At 46.0% G+C, this 24,415-nt stretch overlaps 2 protein-coding genes across 9 annotated transcripts in view; one reads left to right on the top strand and one right to left on the bottom strand.

Moving 5' to 3' along the window:
• Nucleotides 1–403: 403 nt before the first annotated feature.
• PEA15 (proliferation and apoptosis adaptor protein 15) lies at nt 404–9,937 on the top strand. Of its 3 annotated transcripts, none has more exons than XM_037059797.1 (5): nt 404–540; nt 856–917; nt 6,333–6,506; nt 7,667–7,822; nt 7,972–9,937. In XM_037059797.1, the coding sequence occupies exons 3-5, from the start codon at nt 6,335–6,337 to the stop codon at nt 8,034–8,036; spliced, it is 393 nt and encodes a 130-aa protein (XP_036915692.1). In that variant the 5' UTR covers nt 404–540; nt 856–917; nt 6,333–6,334; the 3' UTR covers nt 8,037–9,937. The 3 variants fall into 3 exon arrangements, with proteins under 3 accessions (XP_036915692.1, XP_036915691.1, XP_036915690.1); XM_037059796.1 differs by having other exon boundaries at nt 856–959; XM_037059795.1 differs by lacking the exon at nt 856–917 and having other exon boundaries at nt 405–540.
• A 1,351-nt stretch (nt 9,938–11,288) lies between these two features.
• Nucleotides 11,289–24,415, bottom strand: part of DCAF8 (DDB1 and CUL4 associated factor 8) — a 42,072-nt gene continuing 28,945 nt past the window's right edge. For all 6 annotated transcript variants that reach the window (XM_037059789.1, XM_037059788.1, XM_037059786.1 and 3 more), the window contains 7 exons: nt 20,071–20,143; nt 19,562–19,619; nt 18,937–19,044; nt 17,563–17,693; nt 13,626–13,745; nt 13,078–13,194; nt 11,289–12,255 (listed from right to left, as the gene is read on the bottom strand). In XM_037059789.1, coding sequence (XP_036915684.1) covers nt 12,139–12,255; nt 13,078–13,194; nt 13,626–13,745; nt 17,563–17,693; nt 18,937–19,044; nt 19,562–19,619; nt 20,071–20,143 — 724 coding nt within the window. In that variant the 3' untranslated portion in view covers nt 11,289–12,138. The remainder of the gene's footprint in view (nt 12,256–13,077; nt 13,195–13,625; nt 13,746–17,562; nt 17,694–18,936; nt 19,045–19,561; nt 19,620–20,070; nt 20,144–24,415) is intronic.

Raw genomic sequence — 24,415 nt, 5'->3', positions numbered from 1 at the left:
GGAGGCTCCCAGTATTGCTTCTGGTCCCCGCCCCTACCTCCCACCCTCACCCTGCAAGGTGGATAGTCTGAGCAGTCATTACCTATGACCCATAAAGTTGGGGTACAGGTTTTTCCAAAGTCAGGCAGTTAAGAGAACCTAGAGGCCAAAGGCCTTCCAAACCCCTCAACTCTAATGTACTCTGTGCCTCCCAGGGTCCCAGCCATTTGTACTCATTGTAAGGTCAGCGGGGGAAGAGGGTGTCCCGGAGAGAAAGAATTAAATCAGAGAATTGGGTGTTGAGGTTTAGAAGAAGACGTAGTGTCTCTCCCAAGAGTCTTCCAGATCCCCAGACCCTCGATCCCCCCCGCACCGCTCCCCGCTCCTCCCCGGCTCTGACGTCAAGGTCAGTCGGGTGGGGCGAGGCAGTGCTGGGCTCGGGCTCCGGCTCCAACGGCGGAAGCGGCGCGCGGCGGGAGCCGAGGAGGAGGCTCCGGACGCTGCTCAGGAAACGGACGGACGCCGGTGTGCCCGCGCCCTGCGCACTCAGCCCCCGAAGCGGTGAGAGGGCATAGAGCGGACGTGTCGCATGGGACCTGGGCTTGGGGGGGGGGGGCGTGGATCCGAGGGGGGGGGGGGGGGCGTGGATCCAACGCCCAGCCTGGGTGGGGGAGTGTGTGGGGCCCCGGGAGGGTCCGCTGGGTCAGCGCCCCCCCAGTCTGCTCCATCCCCAGAGGGGCGCCTCGAGTCAGTGCCAGCGGCCCCTTGGCTCGGGCCCACTGCGCAGTGCCTGCGGACTAGCCGCTCGGCATTCGGACAGGCCTGCTTCCCGCCCCGCCGGCTCAGCAGCCATCCCCTCCCCTTTTCTGCCTGCAGACTTGCCTGGGGGCGGCCAGCCTCCCGGCCCTACCCGCCTTGGTTTCCCAGCAGCCCCGCAGGTACCTCGCGCTCTCACCTGGCTTTCTACGCCTGGGGAAAAGGTGGGATTGGCGACAACTTGTCCGGAGGGAAGGATCTGGGGGTGTAGAGGAGTGAAGTAGCTAACGTAAAACCCCTAATTAATTTCATACGATACGTGTCAAAACCGACAGGGACACACGCCTACGAGACACTCCAACACACACGGTGACACACACCCATGTGACTCCTACACACATCTCGTACACGACACATCACAAACGTCCCTGCACCACACATCCAGCCCCCACCTCACCGCACTACCTCCCGCTTTCAAGTCCCCTGGAAGAACAGCAACCTAACAGCTGAGTGGGGACACTGTCCCCACGCCCACTCTATTTTTCTGGGGATCTTCCCCTAGCCCTGGGCTTCAGATTAACCCCTCATTACAACACTGGGAAAAGATGGGGAAAAGATCCTGGTCTTACATCAGGACAGACAGGAACTTGAGGGCGAGTGAGGCTGGAACTCTGTGAAACTGGGTGAGTAGGGAGAGTAGAGAGGCTACTGGTGGTGACTCCTGCTGGTTCCGGTCAGAGCCTAGGGTGCTGGGAGTGGCTGGTTTCTGGGCACTGGAGTGGCCAAGGGATGGAGAAGCGGGTGGAAGCAAGGGAGAGGGAGAAAAAGAATGAGTCAGCCAAAGGATGGAGCCCAAATCAGAGAGAGAGAGAATGAGGGGAATGTGTGTGAGAGGGACAAAGAGAGTCAGAGCACTGGGAGAAGGAGGAAGTGAGAGACAGATGGTCAGAAGAGTGGGATGAGTGCTGGAGAATGGACTACAGAGGCACAGAAATTAGGAGGAAAGCAGGATGGTGGTACGATGTGAGACCACAGGGAGTTAGGGGAAACATGCTGAATCTGTGTGTTTTATTTCTCTACTGCCTGTCTGTCCCCCAAGCTGTCAGAGCGATTAGGTTTACTCACTCTTCCCTTTGTGGTTAAACACTGTGTTGGGGAAAATGCCAGAGATGCCCTAGGCTGCTGCATGCTCTGGTTGCCTACTTCCTCATTTCCCTGACACTTGTGCCCATTGTGTGTGGCATGTATTGTCATGTATGAAGAAAGCCACAGAGTCATGCCCTGCCATGCCAGCCTCTCACTTTCTCACACAGATTCTCATGCACAGTGCCACAGGGGACATCACCAACCTGCATGCAGCCAACCAGGCTCCTCTGCACCAGACTTACTCTGTCTCTTCACAGCAGGGAAGCTACTCCTTCCTAATAGAATTGTAGCCCTGAGTATTTAATTCAGGACAATGAATCACAGATCCCAGGAGTCCTAAGTGTTCATGGCTACTGCCAAATGGGATAGAATGAAAGCCCACAGAGAGGAAAGGAAGAAGAGGCTGAGAGACCAGGGAGAGAGGAAATGGATAAGGAAGAGACAAAATAGAAACAATAACAGACACAACCAGATGAGGGGAGTATGGTAGAGGCCCCACCCCCTCCCCACTATAAGGTGGCCCTCCTCTGCCCTGCCTGGTCCAATGCCAAGTATTTTCTGGTACCCTCATCTCTGTCTGGTCTTTCTTCTCTTAGACCAAGGACCAAGGGCTTCACACTGTCCCTGTGCCCAAGGGTGACCCTTTTTGCTTCTTGGACTGAACTGAACATCCACAGACCCAGGTGTCATATTGTTTATAACAGGAATAAAGATACCACCCTCCCCCCAACAAACACACATAAAAGCTGAATAGAAGGGAAAAGTCCCTTGAATATGATATTAATGGAATACTTAGGGATGAACTAAAAGGAATACTTGAATTTGAGGGCCAGATAAAATCTAAAATAGGAACCCTGCAATCTCGCTCGCTGTTCCTCTGCTTCTCCTTGATAACAAACCTTCCTCCCCTCTCCTTCCCTACACAAGACTGACCTACTTAAGTGCCTACAAGCCCCCTTCCACCCACTTCAGTGACCTCCAGGTCCTTGCATCTATGTGGAATGGCCCCTCCCCTCAGACTTGGACAGCTACTGCAGATGTGAGTGAGGAAGGGAGGGCAGCAGCTCCTAATCCTTAGTCTTTCTTCTTAAATTTAATGAGGATTTGCAAGTAAATCCTAGGGAGAGGGAATAATCATGAATTAATGTCAGAATGCACAGAAATACTTTGGGTTGCTGCTACCTTCTCAAACTGTTCCCAGTCCTGCTCCTTCTCCCCCAGTGCCCATGGAGTACCTACCTGTCATGCTCCCAACTCCTTCCTTAAAAGTTCAGTATTTAATGATTCTTACCCGCCGCCCCCCTCCCCGCTTCAACGTTCTAAAGTTGACAGGATCTTTGACAGAGCTCCTCCTGGGAGTGGCTTGGAAGGAGAGGAAGGAAGGAAGATGTGAGGAAGCCATGAGCAGAGCAGTGATCTGGGAGGGAAGGGGCTGACTTCCTGGCAGCCTCGGCTCTGGTTCCCGGTTCCTGCCCTAGTGTCCTGTCCCAAGAATGGCCTCGGCCAGGCTGCCAGGTGTTCCCTGGGCAGCCTCTGCACTCTCCAGAGATCTGGAGGACTCTTCAGGGCCAGAAGACCAGGACACTTTGCCATAGGCCCCTTGAGGATTCTAAATCTTGGTGAAGAAAGTGTCATGGAGGGTGAAGAAGCCAAACTTCTGCCAAGACCTGGCATGGCCAGACACTGCCCCGCCTCCACACACAGCCAGCCCATGCCCCCAGGTACAATGATCAGTGAGACTTGAGAGGGATGTACGGAGGTTCCACCTCCTTGCACCCCCAAATTTTCCCCTCAAACAATCCTGCTCTTGTCTCAGATAGGATCCCTCCAGGGAAGGAGGCAACCTGGCTACCTTTCCCTGCTCTCTTAAGGGGCCTTACTCCTGCTTTGTGTCCAGTGGGTCTTACAACTCCCCACACACCCTCCCATCAAGTGGTGTCATTGTCCTGACAACTTGTGGTGGGGACACTGAAAAGAGATTGCCATGGTAACCACTGAGCTGAGGCGGCAGCCTTTTCCTCCTGGACTATGTTCTCTGTTCCCCTGCTCCCAGGATTCCTCATTTGAGCCTGTTCTCTTTTCCTCTCCCAAACCCAGCTCTCTTCCTCCATTCTGTAGGATACCCCCACCCTTCATCTTTTCTCCAGATGTGAGTCTGTGGTTACCTACCTTCTTATATATACTCCCAGGTAGTTCAGACATATCCATATACACACTTAACTGGCCACTGCCTCCTCCCGTGCCTGTGCCCATACGTGGAGTGAGCATCCATAGTGGAACCCTGGCGCACACACTTTCCCGTCACTCTAACATGCCCACCCCATTTCTCCTTGTATCTGTTTCAGTCTTAACAAAACTCCTACCCATTGCCTACGCCCAGCTGATGTGGGTATCACACACATTAATCCCACCTCCCCTGTAAATCTGTTTTAGATTCAGAGCCCTAAATCTTAACTCCTCCCAGGAGATACACACACACACACACTCTCCTCCCACCGTATCTATTTACAAATTCTTCTTCCATGTGAAAGCTGGGCAGGGTGACCCTGGACTTGGTCCCAGTGTCTCCTCCACTAGGACAGGTCTTGGGGGCATTCTGCTTCCTTCCCTTGCTGCCCCTCCCTTTTCAGTTCTCACACACCTGCCTCCATTATGGGTTCTCATCTCTGGACCTCCTCTCTGCCATCCCTTTTGCTCTCAACCCCCTTTTCCGCCCTAAGATTTTCAGTGGAGGGGGCAGCTGGGCTCCAGAGCCTGCTGCTGTGACCTAGATTTCAAGGCAGAGATGGTTCCTGGTGCTAACAGTCAGAGAGCATTGTTCCTGACCCAGCCTAACAGGGCCATTTTGCTGAGTCCTGTCTGTTGCACCTGGTAGTGTAAGTGAGTGTGCCTTTATAAGTGCATTTCTTGTGGTGGTCATGCTGGCCCTGCTGCCTGGCTCATTGTGTATTTGTGTCACACTGCCTGCCACCAAGGGAGGCTTGTTTGTTCTAGAGCAAGGGACTGGGTATGGGGACTTCTGGTTCCATGCCTCTTACTATGCCATGCCTTTCTGCCTCTGTTTTTCTGCGTGTAGGCCAGCAATGAGGAAAATAGGGTTGTCAACCAGCCCCCTTCTATCTGCCACATTCCCAGTCCATTGTTGGTATGATTTGTGGGTAGTGTCAGTCTTGTCCCATTCCTTGGTCTAGTCACAGAGTGTTTATGACATAATTTACTTTTAAAAATGCTTTACTTTTCTGATTATAAAATATATACTCATTATGGGGGGGAAGCAGCCCACTTTATAAACTCACTAGAGTTTCACACTTTATAAAATCCAGAAAGTTCATTCTAAGGTCTGACCTTTCTTTCTGTCTTAGCCACAGTTCCTACCTTAGCGAGTGGATGGACAGCCTTGAATGTTGTGTATCTTTCACCTATGGATCTTCATGAAAAGGGTGGGGTAAATGCCTAGGTGAGATCTAGCCTTGCCCAGCTAGCTGCCTTTGGGATCTTGAAGGTAGTACCAGCCAGATGTTGATGCAAGCAGGTGTGGCAGCCTCCTTCCTGCCACACTGTCCCAAAACAACATCTAAATAAACCCCTTCCCAATGCCACCCAGCCAGCCTGGGAACTGGGCAGGGGTCCAGAGCCATCTGCTTGGTATTCTTGGGCTCTGGGGCCAAAGACACAGCACAAAGGCTAGGAGAGGGCTGTACGGAGGACCAGCAGCAACCAAAATGGGATCCAAAAAAGGTGGGGGTGGGCCCATTGCTCTCTCCCTCCCTACCCCTACGTCTTGAACCCTAATGACTGAATACCGGGTGGAGCAGAGGGGCCAGGGGACCATTAGACCAAACAACTAGGTATCCATCTGAAATGAGTTGTGTGTGGGATGGCGGGGAGTTGAGTGAGGGACCCCTCTGCTTTTAGGGAAAAATGTAAGGTAGAACACAAGATTCAGCCAACCACGTCCAGCCCCTTCTTTTTTAGCCTCTTACTGCCACAGTAAGTTCATCCCTGCCTGTGGTCATTGTTTTGGAGGTTTTTTTGTTGTTTTGTTTTGATGGGGGTTGCAGGTGGGTGAGGTGATTCTGGCGAGGTGGAGGAGGGGGTACTTGGAGGCAGCTGGCGAGAAACTCAGGAGCAGGTTGCTATGGTAACCGCCTCCTCAGTCTGGGGAGCTGTTGCCAGGGTTACTGTTAGAAGGGTAAAAGGAAGAAATAAAGATGGTTGGGGGAAGGTGTGTAACTTGTCACTCCAGATTCCAGCCCGGTACCTAGCTTCCGAATATCTTCCTGTCTGCACCCCTCTGGTTTTTTTTTTCTCCTTCCAGTTCTGGCCCTCCCCAACCTGTGTTCTAGGCACTTGCCTGATAGGGTAGAGGAGGGAGTGGGAAGTGCCAGTGAGTGAACCAGATTCCATGCTTCAAGCTCAGCAACCTCTCCCTTTGTTCCTCTCAACCCCAGTCATGGCTGAGTACGGGACCCTCCTTCAGGACCTGACCAACAACATCACCCTTGAAGATCTGGAGCAGCTCAAATCAGCCTGCAAGGAGGACATCCCCAGTGAGAAGAGTGAAGAGATCACAACAGGCAGTGCCTGGTTTAGCTTCTTGGAGAGCCACAACAAACTGGACAAAGGTGGGGGAGGGGACACGGGCATCCTGCCAGCAGCTATCCTGGGGCTCAGTTCACTCAGCAAATAGAAGTGAGCTTCAAGCTCCTATACACAACCATGCACTCCTCCCTGACAAGGCAGTACGAGATTGAGATGCTCTAACAGCTAGGGCCATGGTCTTTACATTCATCAGTATTATGTCCCTTGTCAGTAAAAAACACTCAAATATAATTGTGCTATTATCGTATACAATGGAATGTTAAAATAGAAAGTGAAAGCGATAAAATTTAAAACCACAACTTGTAAGATTTTATCCACTTTTGGAGACCACTTCTCTGGGAGGGGCTTTACAGAGGAATTGGTATGTAAAGGTGACCTTGAAAGGCAAATGTGGTTTCAAAGGCAGGATCTTGAAAAAGCAAAAGGTATTGCTTTGCATAACCTGTACTGGGACATAGGTTAGGTTTAGAAGTGGCTAGAAAGGTAAGTTAAGGGTACACAGTGAAGGGTCTTGGGAGATACGGTATTTGATAGGTGAGGTGAGTGACCTGAATCTGAGGAAAGCTTGGATAGCTGGGAGGGAGGCTGAGGAGGATGTTACAGTTAGACTACTGCAGTACTTAGAGGGGAGGAACAAGGGAAAAGGTCTAATGGTGCCTGCAATCTCATAGAACTGGCCAAGTCATGAAATCATCCTCTGGTCATGGCCGTGCCTTCTCTCATTCATAGTCGCTTTTTTCTCACTAGGCTCAGAAGCTGTCCTGGGTTGTCTAGAGATCCACCCCTCCAGTCGCACCTGTGCTATCAGGAAATTTTTTCTGAAGCTTAGTTTGAAGAAAAGTGGAAGAGGGACAGGGTGTGTGTAGGAGTACTTAGAAGGCCAGTTAATTTTTCTGTTCTGCCTTCCCCCCCAAGTCAGAGGTGGTATTTAACCTAAATCCTTCATTCTAATTCATAATCTAGAAACTTCACTGATCAACCATCTGCCCTTCTTAGGAAGTCATCTGTACTGCTCTTTGGTGCCTTAGTTTTCTTTCCTTGGCTTAGTAGCTCTTCTTCTATTGTCCCCTCCAATAATTAATGTGAGCAACTGATCCTTGATTCCAGAAGCCATGTCTGGTAGAATATGGGAACCTGACCTCTAAGGCTTAGCTCTGACCCTCAGTTTCCTGCCCTGTTCCAGACAACCTCTCCTACATTGAGCATATCTTTGAGATCTCTCGCCGTCCTGACCTACTCACTATGGTGGTTGACTATAGAACACGTGTTCTAAAGATCTCTGAGGAGGATGAGCTGGACACCAAGCTAACCCGTATCCCCAGTGCCAAGAAGTACAAAGGTAAGAAGCCATGCCTTTACTGTGCACTTCTGCCCTCCCATGAATGATACTTGGGAGTGCTTGGATTTTGGGGGCATGAAGTCTGATGCTCAATGAGCCTAATGTCTCCCACAACTTCTGTCCCTGGACATGTCCCTTTTTGCTCCCAGACATTATCCGACAGCCCTCCGAGGAAGAGATCATCAAATTGGCTCCTCCACCGAAGAAAGCCTGAGCAAAGGGAGGAAGAGGAGGAAGGTTGGACCTTCATAGGACCACTCCCTTCCCCCAGCCTCCAGGGAGGGGGCAAAGGGACCCCCCCAAATTTACCCACTTACTAACCTGGTCCTAACTCCTTTACAGTGCGCGTGTCTGTGCGTGTGCGCACGCTCTGGCTGTCTGTCTACATGTCTAGCTCATTTAGCTCCTCTTCCTTATGAGGGGCTGGGGGTCAGAGGCTAGGGTGGCGAGCAATTTTCCCACTCTAGGGAAACTATGAATATAGAAACGGGCACATTCCTTCTACATCCCCTTCCTCCACTCTTCTCCCACATCTGTCAAGGGTGAGAGTAGGACTTGCATTTTCCTGCACAGAGAAGCAGGGGTGGGGGCAGGAGAGGATCTAATAAAAAGCAGTGGGAAAGGTGAAGGGGCTGCCCATCCCCTACCTGGGAAGGGCACAGAAAAGCCAGAGTTTAGTGTTAGTTCCTGATACTGGACAGGCTACAGAGTCGTTTCCAGCTATTCCTCAGGTTGAAGTGTCTAGGCACCAGCAGGGCCCTTTCTGCTCCCCCCTTATGGGCCCAGGATGGGTATGAGACAGGGATCTAATGACAGAGGGCCTCTGGATCCTTTTCTGGCCCCAAAGCTCTAACCCAACAGAGCACTCAGCATTAGATACCCCTCCCCACCTCTGCTCTAGAGAGACTGTGCTGGGGAAATGCCCCACTGAGCCTGAAATGGGGCTAAAGGGCAGAGAGAGGGGTCTCTTCCACCCCTTCATTCCTACTCAGACTGTTGCACACACTGACCCCAAACCTTGGGAGGTTGGGGAATGAGATCCTTAGGTTTTAACTCTAATTCTGCCCCTGCCTACAGGGTCCCAGAATGGTTATTGTAGAAAACTTTCCCTCTTTACCTAGTCTAGAATACCCCAAGCCCAAAAGAAGGGAAGAACTATAATGTTTTTCTTTGCACTGATCCCAAATTCAATCCAGGAAGGAACTTGGTAACCCCACTCCCTCAATATCCCCACACCAGGGGCTTATGAATGTCTCCTAGCCAAATTACTATAATACAGTGCCCCCAGCCTCCTGCCTCTCCCAAGATGACCCCCCTGACCGTGCTAACTGTGTGTACATATATTCTACATATATGTATATTAAACCCACACTGCCATGTCTGCCCTTTTTTGTGGTGTCTAGCATTAACTTATTGTCTAGGCCAGAGTGGGGGGTGGGAGAGGAATGCCAAATGAAGGGAGTTGCAGAGTCAAATAGATAGTCAACTTTTTTTTTTAAACTTTAAATTCACATGTAATCTCAAGAGACTATATACAGAGAATTTAAGTTAGGAGCTTTTTGGATGTGGGAGCAAAACTTTTAATGGGAAGGGAGGGCTAGCTGTTGGAAGAGGGAGGAAGCCAGACTGGTTGGAGAGTACCTTCTACTCCTAGCCCAACCCAGCCTTCCTGTCCCCTCTGGCCACTGCTGTGGACACCTGCCTTAACACATACACCTCAAGTACTCTACAGTTTTGCCTTAAAGGACGTTCCCAAGTCCCCCAGCCTTGTCTGGCTTCTCCCTGTAGAGGGATTAATTGTAGAATTGGGAGGGGTAAATGAGCATGAATTGTCCTTCCAGTCAAGATACTTTATATGAGAGCAAAACAGTGAGAGAATGAATATGAATAATGAATAAGGAGACTTTCTGTGAAGAGAGGAGAGGATGAGAGGGGGAGAAAGAAGACATGGTCATTTTCAGCAGTCTAGTATAATTTCTCTGTAAGGCAAAATAATCTAAAAAGACTAATCTGCCCTCCCACCCCCCTGTACTTCTGTGAGATTGCTCTGTCTTGTGCTCCTCTGTGTGTAGTGTGCACGGCCTTGTTCTAACCCTGGAATAAAGGTGACTGACTACAACTGTATCTTATTCTAGAATTTATATAATCAGGATTTTGAAGACTTGGAATGACTGAGAAGGGAGTGTGGGAAATCTGTCATTGCAGCCTGGAACAGAGGCCAAGAAAACACTGAAAACACTCTTGAAAGATCTCTTTCCTCCCCCATCTCCTATGTATCACTGAGCTATGAGGCTTATTCCACTTAAAACAGTCTCTAGTTGGACCCAAACACTGGAAATATAGATATCCCAGATTGGACTTCCCAAAACTGCAGTAAAGGCAGAACTTCCTATACTGGAAGGAGCAAAAATAGCCCATCAGAAACAAATGGCCCACATATCACACAGAGCAGCAGTGGGTGGGTGGGGGGAGCTTTACTAAGTGAAAATATACAACAAATTCCAGAGTGCATGGTTTTTAGCCCATTCCATCACCCACCACATTTGCAACGGGAACACAGATCACTGTCACCACACATTCCCTAGCTTAAGAAGGTAGTGCAGCAGCTAACATTGGGTATGAGCTGCTAAGAAAAGGGGCAAGAGGAAGGAGAGTCTGGGAATTTCATCCTTTTACTCTTCTCTTCCTTTCTAGCCTGTTTAATAGAATATGACTGTCTCAGGATACAGAATTCCTGGTTGAGGGTGCAAATAGCAGCAAAAGCACTTAAGGGTAAGAGTTCAACAAGGACTTCCATATTCAGTAATAAGACCAGTCTCCAAGACCCATCCACCTTAACTGGTAATCCTTAGATTAATGACTTGTCCCTCAATCACAAGATGTAGATAAGGAATAAAATCAAACCCAGGAGGTCTTTTCCTATATATATTCTTCCATTTGGAAGAGAGTTGTGGGGTTGGATGGATAAAGAATCAAGGCAACTCAAAAAAAAAACCAACAAAAAACATACCACCAAACTAAAGCTGTTTTCTGTCATGCATGGTACTAGGAGAGACAGTCTGCAGTGGCAGGACCATTCCTGAAGTCAAAATTCAGTCAAGTTTTAAGGATGGGCCAGTCTTTGGTGAGAAGAGCCATCCTGGGAACACCCCCCAAGACTTAAAGAGAGGTAGGAGATCTGAGGCAAAGAACTGATAGCAATTTGTTTCTCCAACCCTGAAACCAGGACAGGAAGGCAGGAAAGGGGAAAATTGAGGATCCTTCCATTCATGAGCCTCTTTACAACCCAAGGGGTAAGAAAGTCCCAATCTCCCATGACTGACTACACACACAGAGGGTAGGTGGACTCTCAGTGCCACCTCTACATCGTTACTCTCAATCACTTTCTCCCGTAAGCCCCTTCATTGCAGTTGTAGAGAATATGTATGTAAGTATTTAAACTTTGACAATAATTTTAACATATACATCCAAGTTTGACTTGCTTTTTTAATATATTTATAGGTATAAAATTAGGCCTCTAACAGTGATAGGGACAGGGAGATTGCTGCCACCAAACCTTTTTTAAAAGTAACAGAAGAGGTAACACCCTTCCTATTCTTCCTCCACTTTTGCCCCTCCTCCCACCAACCTCCCTCACCAGACCTATTTAGCGGGTGATGAGATGATGAGAAGACAGTAGAGGATACATAATCAAGTGCAAGACACTGTGATAAAGTACGGAGTATGAATGGGTGGAAAGGAAAGTGAAGTGTGGGATGGTTAGGGGCTCTAAGGACTTCCCAGAAAAACAGGATCCTGGGGTGGCGTGGGGGGGTGGGGTGGGGGGATAACATAACTGTCATAGATTTTTTTTTTTAAATAAAAGGGAAAAAATGTCAAAAACCTAAACCAAAGAGAGAGTGGCACTTCTACTACCACCACTACTCTGGCTCCTTGGTACTGAACAGCCAGTTATATCCCCAACCCCCCACCCAAGAAACAAGGAAGATTAAAGAAAAGGAAACCCCATTCCCTATCCCAAACCAGTTAACAAAAGAGGCTCCCTCTTCCCCATCAACAGGCTTTGGGGAGAGGCCATTTCTGCTGAGTCCTATGCACCTTTCCCTGGAACCCAATCCCAGGGCTCAACCCCACTCCTAGGTACTCTCTGTATGTTCACTCTTCTCTGGTTTGTCCTTCTCCTGGGATATCTTTCTTTTATCTAAAGCAAAAAGTCCAAAGTGCGTTTCTGCTGAATTTAAGGGCCTAGGACAAGAAAGGGCTCCCAGGCAGAATCAGGTTGGCAGCCCCAGCCCACCCCTCCTGGGTAGGAGGCCTCAGGATGGCATGCACTGCACCCGGTCCGGGCCCTCCTCCTCGTCCGAAGTGTCTGAGGAGCTGGGAAACTCATCAGAATCTGCATCTGTGGCCCCGACCCCAGGATCTCGCCAGCGCTGTAGAATTGGAAATGCTTGTTAGTAAGTGCCCTGGAATGACAAACCTGTTTGATCTTAGCTATGTAATTCATAGCTATATAATTTATGCTCTAGGCCAGGGGTCTGCAGAATTTTTCTTAAAGAGACAATAGATACAGGGTCTGGCACAAATAACACACCTTTTTTATGAGCTGGTAATCTATACCAAATCTTTTATTACAAAGTCATAATCACATAATTTTATAACGTAATATCACACTCAAGCATTCCATATGACATTTTAGGTGAAATATTCAAATTGCAGTCCATCTCATACGAGATATTCATGTACCCTACCAACCACACTCAATGGCATTACTTCTGCCGGACCCTGTATTTTAGACCCATGAGCCACATGTCTATCCTAACTATGCAATTCTGCTGTTGTAATGTGAAAGCAGCCACAGACAATAACTATATAAATGGGTGTGGCTGTGTTCCAATAAAACTTTATTTACAAAAACAGGCAGCAAGCCAAATGCCATAGTTTGCTAATCCCTACCCTAGGCCTCTTCTGACATGAGAGGAAAAACAGAAGGGTTACCCTAAGACTTATTCCTTAACTCCTTTCCCTACTCATGACCTTGCCTTTATGAAGACAGCACTGTGCATGTGTGGCTATGGAGAACAAAAAGCAGATACCATCCATCTCTGCTGGTGGCTCTTCCAAAGCTACCTCAGGGCTCTGATGGGAATGGGGGACAATGACTAGGAAACCCAACCAAGACCACCTGATTCCTCTTTAATGCAGTGAGGAAGTGTGCACTGGAACTTGGGAGCTCACTTCCCACTCCAGCTTACCCGGTGATGGCGTCTCTGTCTCAGGTGATGCATGAGGAACCAGAGCATGTGGCTATCAAACAGGTCAGTGTGATGCAAACTATCTTCATCCCGCTCCCGCTTATTCTTCTTAATCACCTGGAACCAAGAAGGGTTGGGGACATGCAGGGTATGTCATGAATAGAGACCCTGGACCTAATGAGAAAGACAGTGTTCTATACCAATAAAGACTTCCCTTAGGAACTGTTAAGTGGAAGTGGGGCTAAGTTAGATTAGGAAAGGGTGTCCCAGGTCCATCCATTAAGAAGGTGGGAGGCTTTAAATAGAATGATTCTTCCTAAAAATGTCCCCTATCCCCAATCTAGCCTGAATCAGAGGCACTTTGAAGCTTCCTGCTGGAACAGGACCGTTCCTAGAGGGATAGGAACAGGAATGTGTATGGGAGGGAAGTGTGTTAGAGCAGTACCTTTTACATAATGGGCAGCATGTTATTCCTTCCTACAATGACCAAAGCTCCTAAGAGTACGTAGATAAGTAGCAAGAAAAAACATGTGCAGTCAGCTACTTACATCCTTTAACCCTGTAAGTTCTGTGGAAGCTTCAGCTGTGGGTGCCCAGATCTTGACATCGTGGTCTAGGCCACTGGTTGCCAGCACAGGCAGATGAGGGTGGGGTTCAAGACAGTTTACCTGGTCAAGAGGAAAGGGAAGCAGGCTCAGGGGTATGTGGGAATAGGGTTTAAAAACCACTACTCACCTTGAGCCAAACAACTAACTATCTTCAATCAGGGCTGAGGCAGCTACTGGTAAGGCAGGCTCACTCATTATGAGGCTAAGCCAAACAGCTGTGGAGATGGAAGAAACTCTGGATGCAGACTGGGTATAATACCAGGCCCATTTCTCATTTCCTATGTTTAGGTGGGATGGCCTCATCCCCAGACATAGCCCTAGTGGTGGGCAAGTGACTAGCCAAGCTTACTGCTGGCTTCAGGAAAGGTAACTAGGTCCAGATGACCTCATTCACTACAGATACCATAGCTCCAACTTGCCCAAGGCTGGAAAAACCCATCTTAGGTGCTGTCACCAGGTGGTAAATATATTTTTAAAAATGAAGAAAAGCATCAGCTGCTGCTGAGCTCCAGAGAAGGATCAGAGGACAATTACATTCACTTGGCACTGTTCACGTGAACTGGAAGAAGGCACAGGCTGGGAAGAGGCTGAGGTGGGGAGTCGTGGGGTAGTGGAGGCACATTCATGTCTGCTTGGAAACCCTGTACATCTCAGGGGACAGCATCCTGATACCTGCCCTGAAATCACAGTAGGCTTAGCTATAGGGTGGCAGAGTATTATCAAGGCAGTTTCTTGGGGGTACTCACAGCCTCAATCTCAGCAACCCTCTGGGTGTATTCACTGAGAAGAGAAGAACTAGGGCAGGCAGGCCTTAGGCAGCTTCATCTGGTCCAAAGGTCCCCATGCCCCCTGCTGTCAGACTTGGAAACTTCAGCTTTCCTAACAGAACAGGGCAGGGCAAGGCAGCTACCATCCACACCAGAAGTACAGGTCCAGATCTAGCTGCTAAAATGTCTTTAGCCTTTTAGTCCAATGAGGAATGGATAGGAAAGACACCAGAATGAAAAAGGTGTGGTCCTAGCCACACTTCATCTTGCCCCACCCTGCCTTGCAGCTGCCCTACAAAGAAAACTGCTGGCAAAAAGCCCCTCTCAGTTCTCTCAGGACCAACCTCTGCCTCGCCTGACCTTGCAGAGCAGCCAAGGGGAAGTTGCGACCAGCATGGAAAATAAAGTTGACCTACAGATTTCCAATCTTCTCTGTCTTCCATTTTACAAATAAATGCTCAGAAAAGATAGTAAAGTAGAAACTCCATTTTCGTTCTCCTTTTCTCACACCACATATCATCAGCTCACTACAAAGTTTATATTTGGGCTCCTTCAGGCACTGTGTAAGAGGTTCCAGCATCTAGAACATGAGGTGGCACCAAATAAAAGCTCTACTGCCCAGGAATGTTACCAATAGATGTGTGACAACTTATACATACAAACCTGAATTCAGTCATTGACCTCCTGATAAGTCCCTAGCCCTCTATTCTGACATAGCTCTGCTTGAACAAGTGAGTAAATTTTAAAAAGCACAGTGGAGAAACTCCTTGGAACTTAATAATAAGGACAAAGCCAATGGCAAAAGGAACAAGGGAGTAAATTACATATGGTACCTAGGTTGGAGCCTGCTGAGTGAGTCGACAGAGAGCTTCTGGGCCAGGGTAACTGGTCACTTCAACAGACCTGTCCAAATGCCAAGACTTTTCCTGTCAATAATGCCTGAGCAGAGAAAAGAGCTCTGGTCTTAGATGACTTGGCTGGGAGGTGTAGGGAATGAGATGAAGCAGCAAAATGCTTTTTGGAAATAGGACTGTCCTTTGACATCATCTCCTACCCTTGCCCCTGAATGGGAACAAAGAAAGGACTACAGTTTGAGCTAAAAATGAAGTCAAGAGACCCAGGCAAATGTGGCTGATAATTTTTAAGATCCTTCAGGTCCTAATGTTCTACTTTATGATACATGACTGCTATCAATCTGCACTGAGGCTGGTGCTCAGTGACCCCACTGCTGGGAGGTTAGGACAAAAACAAAACAAAACAAAACGAAACAAAACAAAACAAAACAAAGGGAGTGAAGTGAGGACCATGTGGATCATTCAGCTTACAGAGGCAAGAAGAAGCCAGAAAACTCACTTTGAGGTGCAGCCTCTGTAACTCTTGGTCTAGTCCCTCACTCTTATGACCACTACAACTCAGGCCTAGGGCCCACCTAAACCCAAGCAATTGCCTTCTCCCCTGAGCACCAGGATTAATCCTCAAACCCTAATATTGGCTGAGCTGAAAGCAAACTGGCCTGTATAGTGATTTTCGAGACTGGGCAAGCACAGCTCTGCATCTTTCTGGAACAGAATTCAACACAATAGTTTATGGTCAAGAAAATATACCTATGGTCAAACAAAAATACCTTTTGTTTTTCTTCTGACTACATGCCTATTACAAAATTCTCATTAACACATCATTATTATGGTTTTTTTCACTGCAGACAATAGACAAGGACATAAGAGTAGAAAATGAAGGAGGCAATAGTGAGACACACCGCCAAAGTTCTAGATTCCTCTCCACTTACACCAGGGCTATAGAAGCCTTGGATTTATACTGGTTCCAGGTCCCAAAACTTCCAAGGAAACCAGAAGAAAATCTCAAATAGCCTCCCATCAGGGAAAGAAACACACAGAAGGAAGGAGATCCCAGTTGCAAGAAACCATTCTAAATTCTACCACCACTCTTTGGATAAACCTCATCAAGAGATGGCTGGGCTCTTTACAGTTCCCCACAGCTTAAAAGGATGAAAAGGAAGAGAGAGTAAGCTATCTCAGACATTTGTCAGATGCTCTTAATCAGACTATCTTGCATAATCAGTAAAATGTAGTTTCCCCAACTGTCTCACATCTTCTATAGTCCGAACACCTTACAAGATCTGCAGCCCTCACTGAATGGGTAGGAACAATCACTGAGTGGTCTTAAGCTGTTTTTCCACAAACTCTTAACAGAATGGAAAATACATAGTTTCAGAAAGAAAAGAAAAGAAAGAGTAATTACGCAACTCCTTCACTGAGTATGAATCTTAAAAATACATACATATGGTTAGCTAGGTACATCTTAAGAGCTCACCATGCTTCACTCCCCAACTCAGAATCCTCACGCTTCCTTTGTGCCCTATCTCTATGGAGGTTGTCTGGAGAATTCAAGGGACAGGAAAACTGTGATGTGATCATGGTTTGTACAGCAAGCTGCTCAGTCATTCTTAAGAAAAAATTTTTTTTGCCATATTTGCTCTCTCCCTATGTATTTATACACATTATGATATATGTGCTTGTTCCCATTTGAATGTAAACATGACACTTCACTCTTAAATACTTAGTATGTATCTCCTAAGTACAAGGATATTCCACATAAATAGAATGCTATCATCATATCAAATAAATTGAATGCTACATTATCTAATACACAGAACTTTTCCTGATTTTCCCAATTATCTGAAATATGTTCCTTCCAACTATATCCACTGATCCAGAATCTAGTTAAGATCACTACTTAGCTACTTGTCAAAGATGAGATGTGGAAACATCTTTCGTGTTATGTAGGATGGTATCCTTTCAACTCTAATGCTTTTCTTTGGGAAAAGGTCCATGCCTAGATATATCACACTCAGGCCAGAGGTTCTTCCCTAAGATCTATTTCTATTTTCAATAAACCACGTCTTAAGCAACAGAAGATGGGAAAAGAAAATATCCCATTGAAACCTCAACACTCCCAGACTACCTTTTAGCTTGCTAGCCCTCTAACACACGGTATTACGTTATTGCAGTGAGAATTCAGAGGCCCTGCCAAAACCTACCTTAATCACTGGAGAGAGTAGGGAGCCAGCCAGCCCAGCATACCATACTCACCACACCTCCCTTGTCCCCCTCCATGAACTGAATGATCTGGCAGGATGATTTCTCCCAGAGGAAGATGTGCCCACAGTCACTACCGCTCACTACAAACTCACTCTTGGGGCCATAGAAGTTAACACCTTTTACTGAAATGATAAATGAGAGAATAAACCACATGATGGTTGGCATCAGGCCTACATATATTTGTCTCACAGGAAATTCAGTTACTCACAAACCCTAAAACAGCTAAGAGCCAAAGAATTCCTTTCATTTTCACAAAAACAATCAAGGGAATATGCATGTATAGTAGTCATAACAAGAATCATACCTGTACCTGTGACTACTTCTGTTCTCTCAAAGAGCTCTAAGGACTGAGGAGTTGGCAGTCCCTCAGCAATAGCCTAACTTTCATTATATACCTTATCAAGCAACCACAGGCCTCACTAATACCTTACTGTCCCAAACTGAAGTCGCCCCAGCTCTGACTACTCCTAGACGGCACTATCCTATGCACCCTAGGATTATCCTTGGGGTGTGTACTTGACTGGTACCCTGCCAACACTTTGTGGGTCATTAGCTGACACATCACAACCGCCCATAGAAGCATCTGAACAGTGCCTGTTACCAAGACTCTTGCACAACAGGGCAGTACTCTCTGAAATTAGTGAGAGAAGCAAGGAGTCCCTACTATGATATCCAGTTCTTTACCACATGAGACAGGCACTCCTCCTTTTCTCTGTCCATGGACTAAGATCCAAGTACAGGCATTTTCCCTCTTCTCAGCTCAAGAGAAAAAAGGGAAAATAACTGTATGCTCCAATTCAAAATTATGACACATATCTGTTAGGAGTGGTAACACCAACAAAGAGCAGTGATTCCCCATGTTTTTGGTACATTAGAATCTGTAGGTTGCTTTTAACATCCCAATCAGGTCACAACCCATACCAATTAAATCAGAATGCCTGGGGATGGAAGCTAGGCACCAGTATTTTTACAAGAATTCAGGTGACTCCACTATGCAACAGAGAACAGAGGTACAAGTTCACCCTCTTGTAGGCAATTCAGTACCACTGACTAGGGAGGCTTTCCTATACTCCCTAACAAGCCTTTCAATCCTAAGTTACCTGAAATCATAAGAAAAAAAGTCCAGTCTCCTTATGCTCAAACTAAATAGTATCACTGCAGTGATGAGATGCCCCCCAAGCCCTCCCTCCTCTGGTACAGTAGGCCCGCCACAACTACAGCCCAATTAGGGATCCCCTCCCACTGACTTGCCTGGCAGGCAGTCTACTATTCCACTTGGTAGTTCCTATTTGCACACCCTCAACGCAGTGCTGTGGTTCTCCAAGCTAACAGACTTGGGAACAAAACCTAGAAAGACAGCCTCACCTGTGGCATTATTTCTGTGGCCCTTATATCTCTTAACATACTGGGCCCCATCACTGTGAGAGGAGTTGAAGAGATAAATGTCTTCATCATTGTAACTGGCCAGGAGCTCTGCCAAGAACAAGCACATAGCAGTGAAGGCAAAGGCTGAAAAAAATGAGATCAGGAGCTGGGGGTTGGGGTGAGGCTTCTTGCCAGTAGTGCCCCCTCCTAATTACCCAGGTATATAACACCCATCTTACTCAGTTGGAATAGCAGGGAAGTCAGGTGTCTCAAGTAGACTAGAAACACACTGCCAACCCAGGGGTAGCAGAATGCTCAAGAAGATCACACCCATTAACTTAGGAATGAGTCAGAGACGTAAGAACCAGCTCAGGCATGTATTTTGGACTTCAGGACAGGCCCTGCCAAATACCATCTGCAACATTCTGCAAGTGGTACCTGGCATCTCCATGGGTCATCTGCTGTATCTTCCCACTGTGTGCTCACCATCAGCAACTACTCCCCAGTTGCTCCACTTGGAGCTATAAGCACAGTGGTGAGCACTGCAGGGCACATGCCTCACTGTTCAGCAGCTCCCTAGACAGAAGGGGCATGCCAGCCAAGGAGCTGGGCCCTGCTCACGTACCTGTGCCGTCGTGGCTGTACACAAGACAGGTGATGTTTGCTTTGGACTCACTGTTCACCTGCAATAAGGAGCAGATACTGACTGATGCCCCACCCCACCCCCCATTTGTTATACCATCTTTAGGAAACAGATTTTCCTTCAAACTCCCCTATACTTTCTCCCAGAGATTGAGAGAGAGACAGAGCAGCACAACCAATGAAACATGTCCATTTCTGGGGCTTTCTACTGGCTGTTTTTTGTGTGCCAGCCATTTTATAAATACATTAATTCATTAGGCCTTACCATCATGGTACAAGGCGTTTACCTCTATTTAGTCAATAAGAAAATTGTGGCCAAGAGAGGTAAAGTGACAGCCCAACATCATAAAGCTCATGAGTGGTGGAGCCAGGATTCACATTCAGTTGTCTGACTCAAAAACTCAAGCTTCTCTCACCATACCAACAATTTTGGGGGTACCCTTGGGGTTAAGTCAGAGAAGCCTAGAGCTACTGGCTCTTCATGAATCTTACCAGGTGATGAGGACAGAATTTCTTGAGTACTCCATTGTTCTCATTCTCATCAATTTTTCTCTGGTCATAAATCCTGTGGTGGAAGAACCAATGAAAATGTCAAAAACTTACAAACTGATCCCTTCAAGAAATGCAACTTGATGTAGTGCAGGAACAGAAGTCAAATAGATGTCAGGACAGATGAAGAACATTACCTAATCAAGCTTGAAGGTCTTCCCCTCTTCTACTCTTTTTCCAAACTCCTTTTAAAATTATTTATTTAGTTAGTTAGTTTTAAAGATTTTATTTATTTATCTATAGAGGGGAAGGGAAGGAGAGAGGGAGAGAAATATCAATGTATGGTTGCCTCTGATGTGTCCCCTTCTGGGAACTGGCCTGCAACCCAGGCATGTGCCCTGACTAGGAATCGAACTGCGATCCCTTAGTTCGCAGGCCTGTGCTCAATCCACTGAACTACACAAGCCAGGGTTATTTATTTTTAGACAGAAGGGAGGGGAAGGAGAAAAAGAGAGAAAGAAACATCAGTGTGTGGTTACTTATCACATGCCCCCTACTGGGGACCTGGCCCGCAAATCCAGGCACGTGCCTTGCCTAGGATTGAACCAGTGATACTTTGGTTCACAGGCCAGTGCTCAATCCACTGAGCTATACTAGCTTGGGCCAAACCCTAACTCTTTTGTTCAGCCAATCTAAGTGGTAATCTTCAGTTATATCAGTTCGAAGTGGCTTATCTCTCTTCTCAGCTTTTATGTCACTTACTGTTTATTTTCAAGGAAATAACATTATCACAGAGCTTTTCGTGTGTATGCTACCTCCCCAGTTGGGTTTATAACTCACAGGCAGAGACCATACCTTATATAAGTCAGCAGATCTTCAACCCTGGCTGGTGTGGCTCAGTGGATTGAGTGGGCCTGTGAACCAAAGGGTCACTGATTCAACTCCCAGTCAGGGCACATGTCTGGGTTGCAGGCCAGGTCCCCAGCAGGGGGTGCATGAGAGGTAACCACACATTGATGTTTCTCTTCTCTCTTTCTCCCTCCCTCCCCATCTCTAAAAATAAATTAAATCTAAAAAAAAAAAAGGACAGTCTATCTTCAATCCCTTCTTGAAGTATCTGGCCAATTCTCCCTCTTATACTGCACAACTATTACAAACCATCACCTGCATCTCAAGACTCTCTCCTTCCTTCATTACCACCAAACATCAAACAATCTTCACCTTCTCTCATCTCTCTAATCCAAACCTTAAATTTATTCAAATTTTTATGACATATATTATGTACCAAGTATTATGCTAGGTGCTAGAAATACAGTGAAGATGGACCCAACCTCTGTCCTTACTCATAATTCTCCTGTAATATCAGAGCCTCCACAGCTGCTTTTATCTCTTCCTTCCAACAACTTTGATTGATTAGCTCATTTTCTTTTTTTTCCCCCAAACTAAATAGTTTAGTGATATATGATTAGCCCATTTTCAACCGCTTCCTCATCACTGTCTTCTGCTCACTTTCTAAAAATCCTCCTTCTACTGACTGTCCTTTCCTATTATTGCTATTTCTGTCCTTCCCCTTGCAAATTATGAAAAGAGTCATCTACATTTAATATTTTCACTTCTTCAATTTTTACTCACTTCTCAATCCATTCCCATCTAGCTTTGGCCTTCAACTCACCCCTGAACTTCCCAGACTAAAGTCATCAGTAACCTAACTGTCAATACCAACAAGACACTTTCAGGCCTTTCTCTACTGCTCTGACAAGGTTCATTATTGCTTCCCCTGAAACTCTTTCCTTGATATCCAACTACGCCTTAATGCTGTTCATGGGATTTTCTTTGTCAATCCCATGAATGCTGATATTCTCCAGAAATCTGGTCCTGAAGTCTCCTGAGTCCATATAAAAAAATTTTTAAGGTAGTATCTAAGTAGTATGTGAACATACAGAAACTATGCTTACGTGCATTTTCTGGGGAGAAGGGATCATAGGTTTCCTTATATTCTGAAAAAGTCCAGAGACTCAAAAGGAGGTGGGAGAATTTGATCAACACTTTTTATTAGTGACCAAATTTCATTATCAATGCTTTAACTACCACCTACATGCAGGCAGGCATATGTCACATAAGTCTGTGTCTCCAGCCCAAATTTATTCTGAGCTCCAGATTTCTACGTATGTGCAAAATTGAGTAGCATAATGAGATGCCTAAAAGTAAACTCATTCTCAACTCGCCCTTTCCCCTGAATCTCTATTAATGGCATTATCTTAAATGTAGGTGGCCAAACAAGAAGTCAGGCCTTTTCTTTCCTGGAGAGCTAACTTCTTTCCTGTCAGACTCTCTGGGTATATTTTTTGAGTATATCTGCTTTTTCCACCCTTAATTAATTTTCACTCAGATGATATATAGTATCCTTCTAAACCAATTTCCTTACTTGTACTGTCACTAGAATTATGTCTAAAATGCAAAATTTTAGACATATAAGTTTCCTGTTTAAGTCTCTTTAGCAATTTTGTACTTTCTACTAAAAAGTCTGAACTCTTCAGTATGGCTGCCTACTACTACTTCTCAAAGATCCCATACATTATACAAAAAGCAAGACAACAAATAAAAACTATGCTTCCTTGAACATATCACATCTTGTTATTTCTCTTCTAAACACACTGTATGCTCTACCTAAAATACTAGTTTCCCATTAGTCTTTCATACTCCCTCTGTGAGGAAGATCAGAATAGTGAAGTGGTTTCTACTACACTTAAGGTGTCCAATCTGAATTCAGATACTTACTCTGTCACTTACTAGGTCAGTAATACTGGGTATGTTACTTAATATTTGCAATCCTTATATATGCTTCTCCAGAGACTCTTTTAGCTAAGTATGTATCTAGCACATAGCAGATGCTCAGTAAATGCTAGATAAATAAATGAATCAATATATGTCTGTATTCTCCACAATCTATTGCTTAATGTCCTGCATAAAGAGAATATTCAGGTTCTGGCCAAGATGGAGGCATAGGTAGAAACCCTTCACTTCCTTGTACAACCACAATAAGGATAACAACCAATCTAAAATCAATAATAACCAGAGATGCCAGAAAATCAAACTATATGGAACTCCAACAACCAAGGAATTAAAGAAAAAGTCAACCAGAACAACCAGACTGATGTGCCAAGACAAAGAAATATGGACCAAATGAAAGAACAGAGCAAAACTTCAGAAAGAGACCTAAGCAATGAGGAGATACCCACCCTATCTGATGGAGAATTTAAAGTCCTGGTAATCAAAATGCTCACAGAATTGATTGAGGTTGGTCGAAAAATGAAAAAACAAATAAAAGATACCCAAAGTGAAATAAAGCAAAATATTCAGGGAACCAACAGTGACAGGAAGGAAACCAGGAGTCAAAGCAATAATTTGGAACAAAAAAGAAAAATAAACATCCAACTGGAACAAAATGAAGAAACAAGAATTCAAATAAGTGAAGAGAGACTTACAAACCTCTGGGACAACCCGCAACGTTCCAATACCCAAATTATAGGGGTGCCAGCAAGAAATTGAAAACATAATGAAGGAAAACTTCCCCAATCTGGCAAAGGAAACAGACTTCCAGGAAGTCCAGGAAGCCCAGAGAGTCCCAAACAAGTTGAACCCAAAGAGGAACACACCAAGGCACATCATCAAGTTACCCAAGATGAAAGATAAGGACAGAATCTTAAAAACAGCAAGACAAAAGGAGAGAGTTACTCACAAAGGAGTGCCCATAAGACTGTCAGCTGCAAGAGACCTTACAGGCAAGAAGGGGCTGGAAAGAAGTATTCCAAGTCATGAAAGGCAAGAACCTACATCCAAGATTACTTTTTCCAACAAAGCTTTCATTTAGAATGGAAGGGCAGATAAAGTGCTTCCCATATAAAATCAAGTTAAAGGAGTTCATCATTACCAAGCCATCATTATGTGAAATGTTAAAGGGACTTATCTAAAAAGAAGATAAAAAATATGAACAATAAAATGAAAACTCACAACTATCAACAAATGAATCTAAAAAAATGAAAACAAAAACTAAGCAACAACTAGAATAGGAACAAAACTAGAGAAATGGACATCACATGAAGGGTTTTCAGTAGAGAGGCAGAAAGGAGGAATGGGAGAGAAAGGTACAGGGAAGAAGTAACATAATTAGTAGGAGTTAAACAGATGGGGAGAGATAAGAAATGGTATAGGAAACAGATAACTCAAAGAACTCATATGTAGAACCCACGGACATGAACTAAGAGGGGAATGCTGGAGGGTTGGGGGTACAAGGTGGAGGGGGGATAAAGGGGGGGAAATTGGGAAAACTGTCATAGCATAATCAATA

The sequence above is a fragment of the Sturnira hondurensis genome, unplaced genomic scaffold (assembly GCF_014824575.4).
Source record: "Sturnira hondurensis isolate 20B ecotype Veracruz unplaced genomic scaffold, ASM1482457v3 Scaffold0011299, whole genome shotgun sequence".
Lineage (NCBI taxonomy): Eukaryota > Metazoa > Chordata > Mammalia > Chiroptera > Phyllostomidae > Sturnira > Sturnira hondurensis.
The sequence above is the reverse complement of the archived record's forward strand: the minus strand, read 5'-3'. Positions and strand labels throughout refer to the sequence as shown.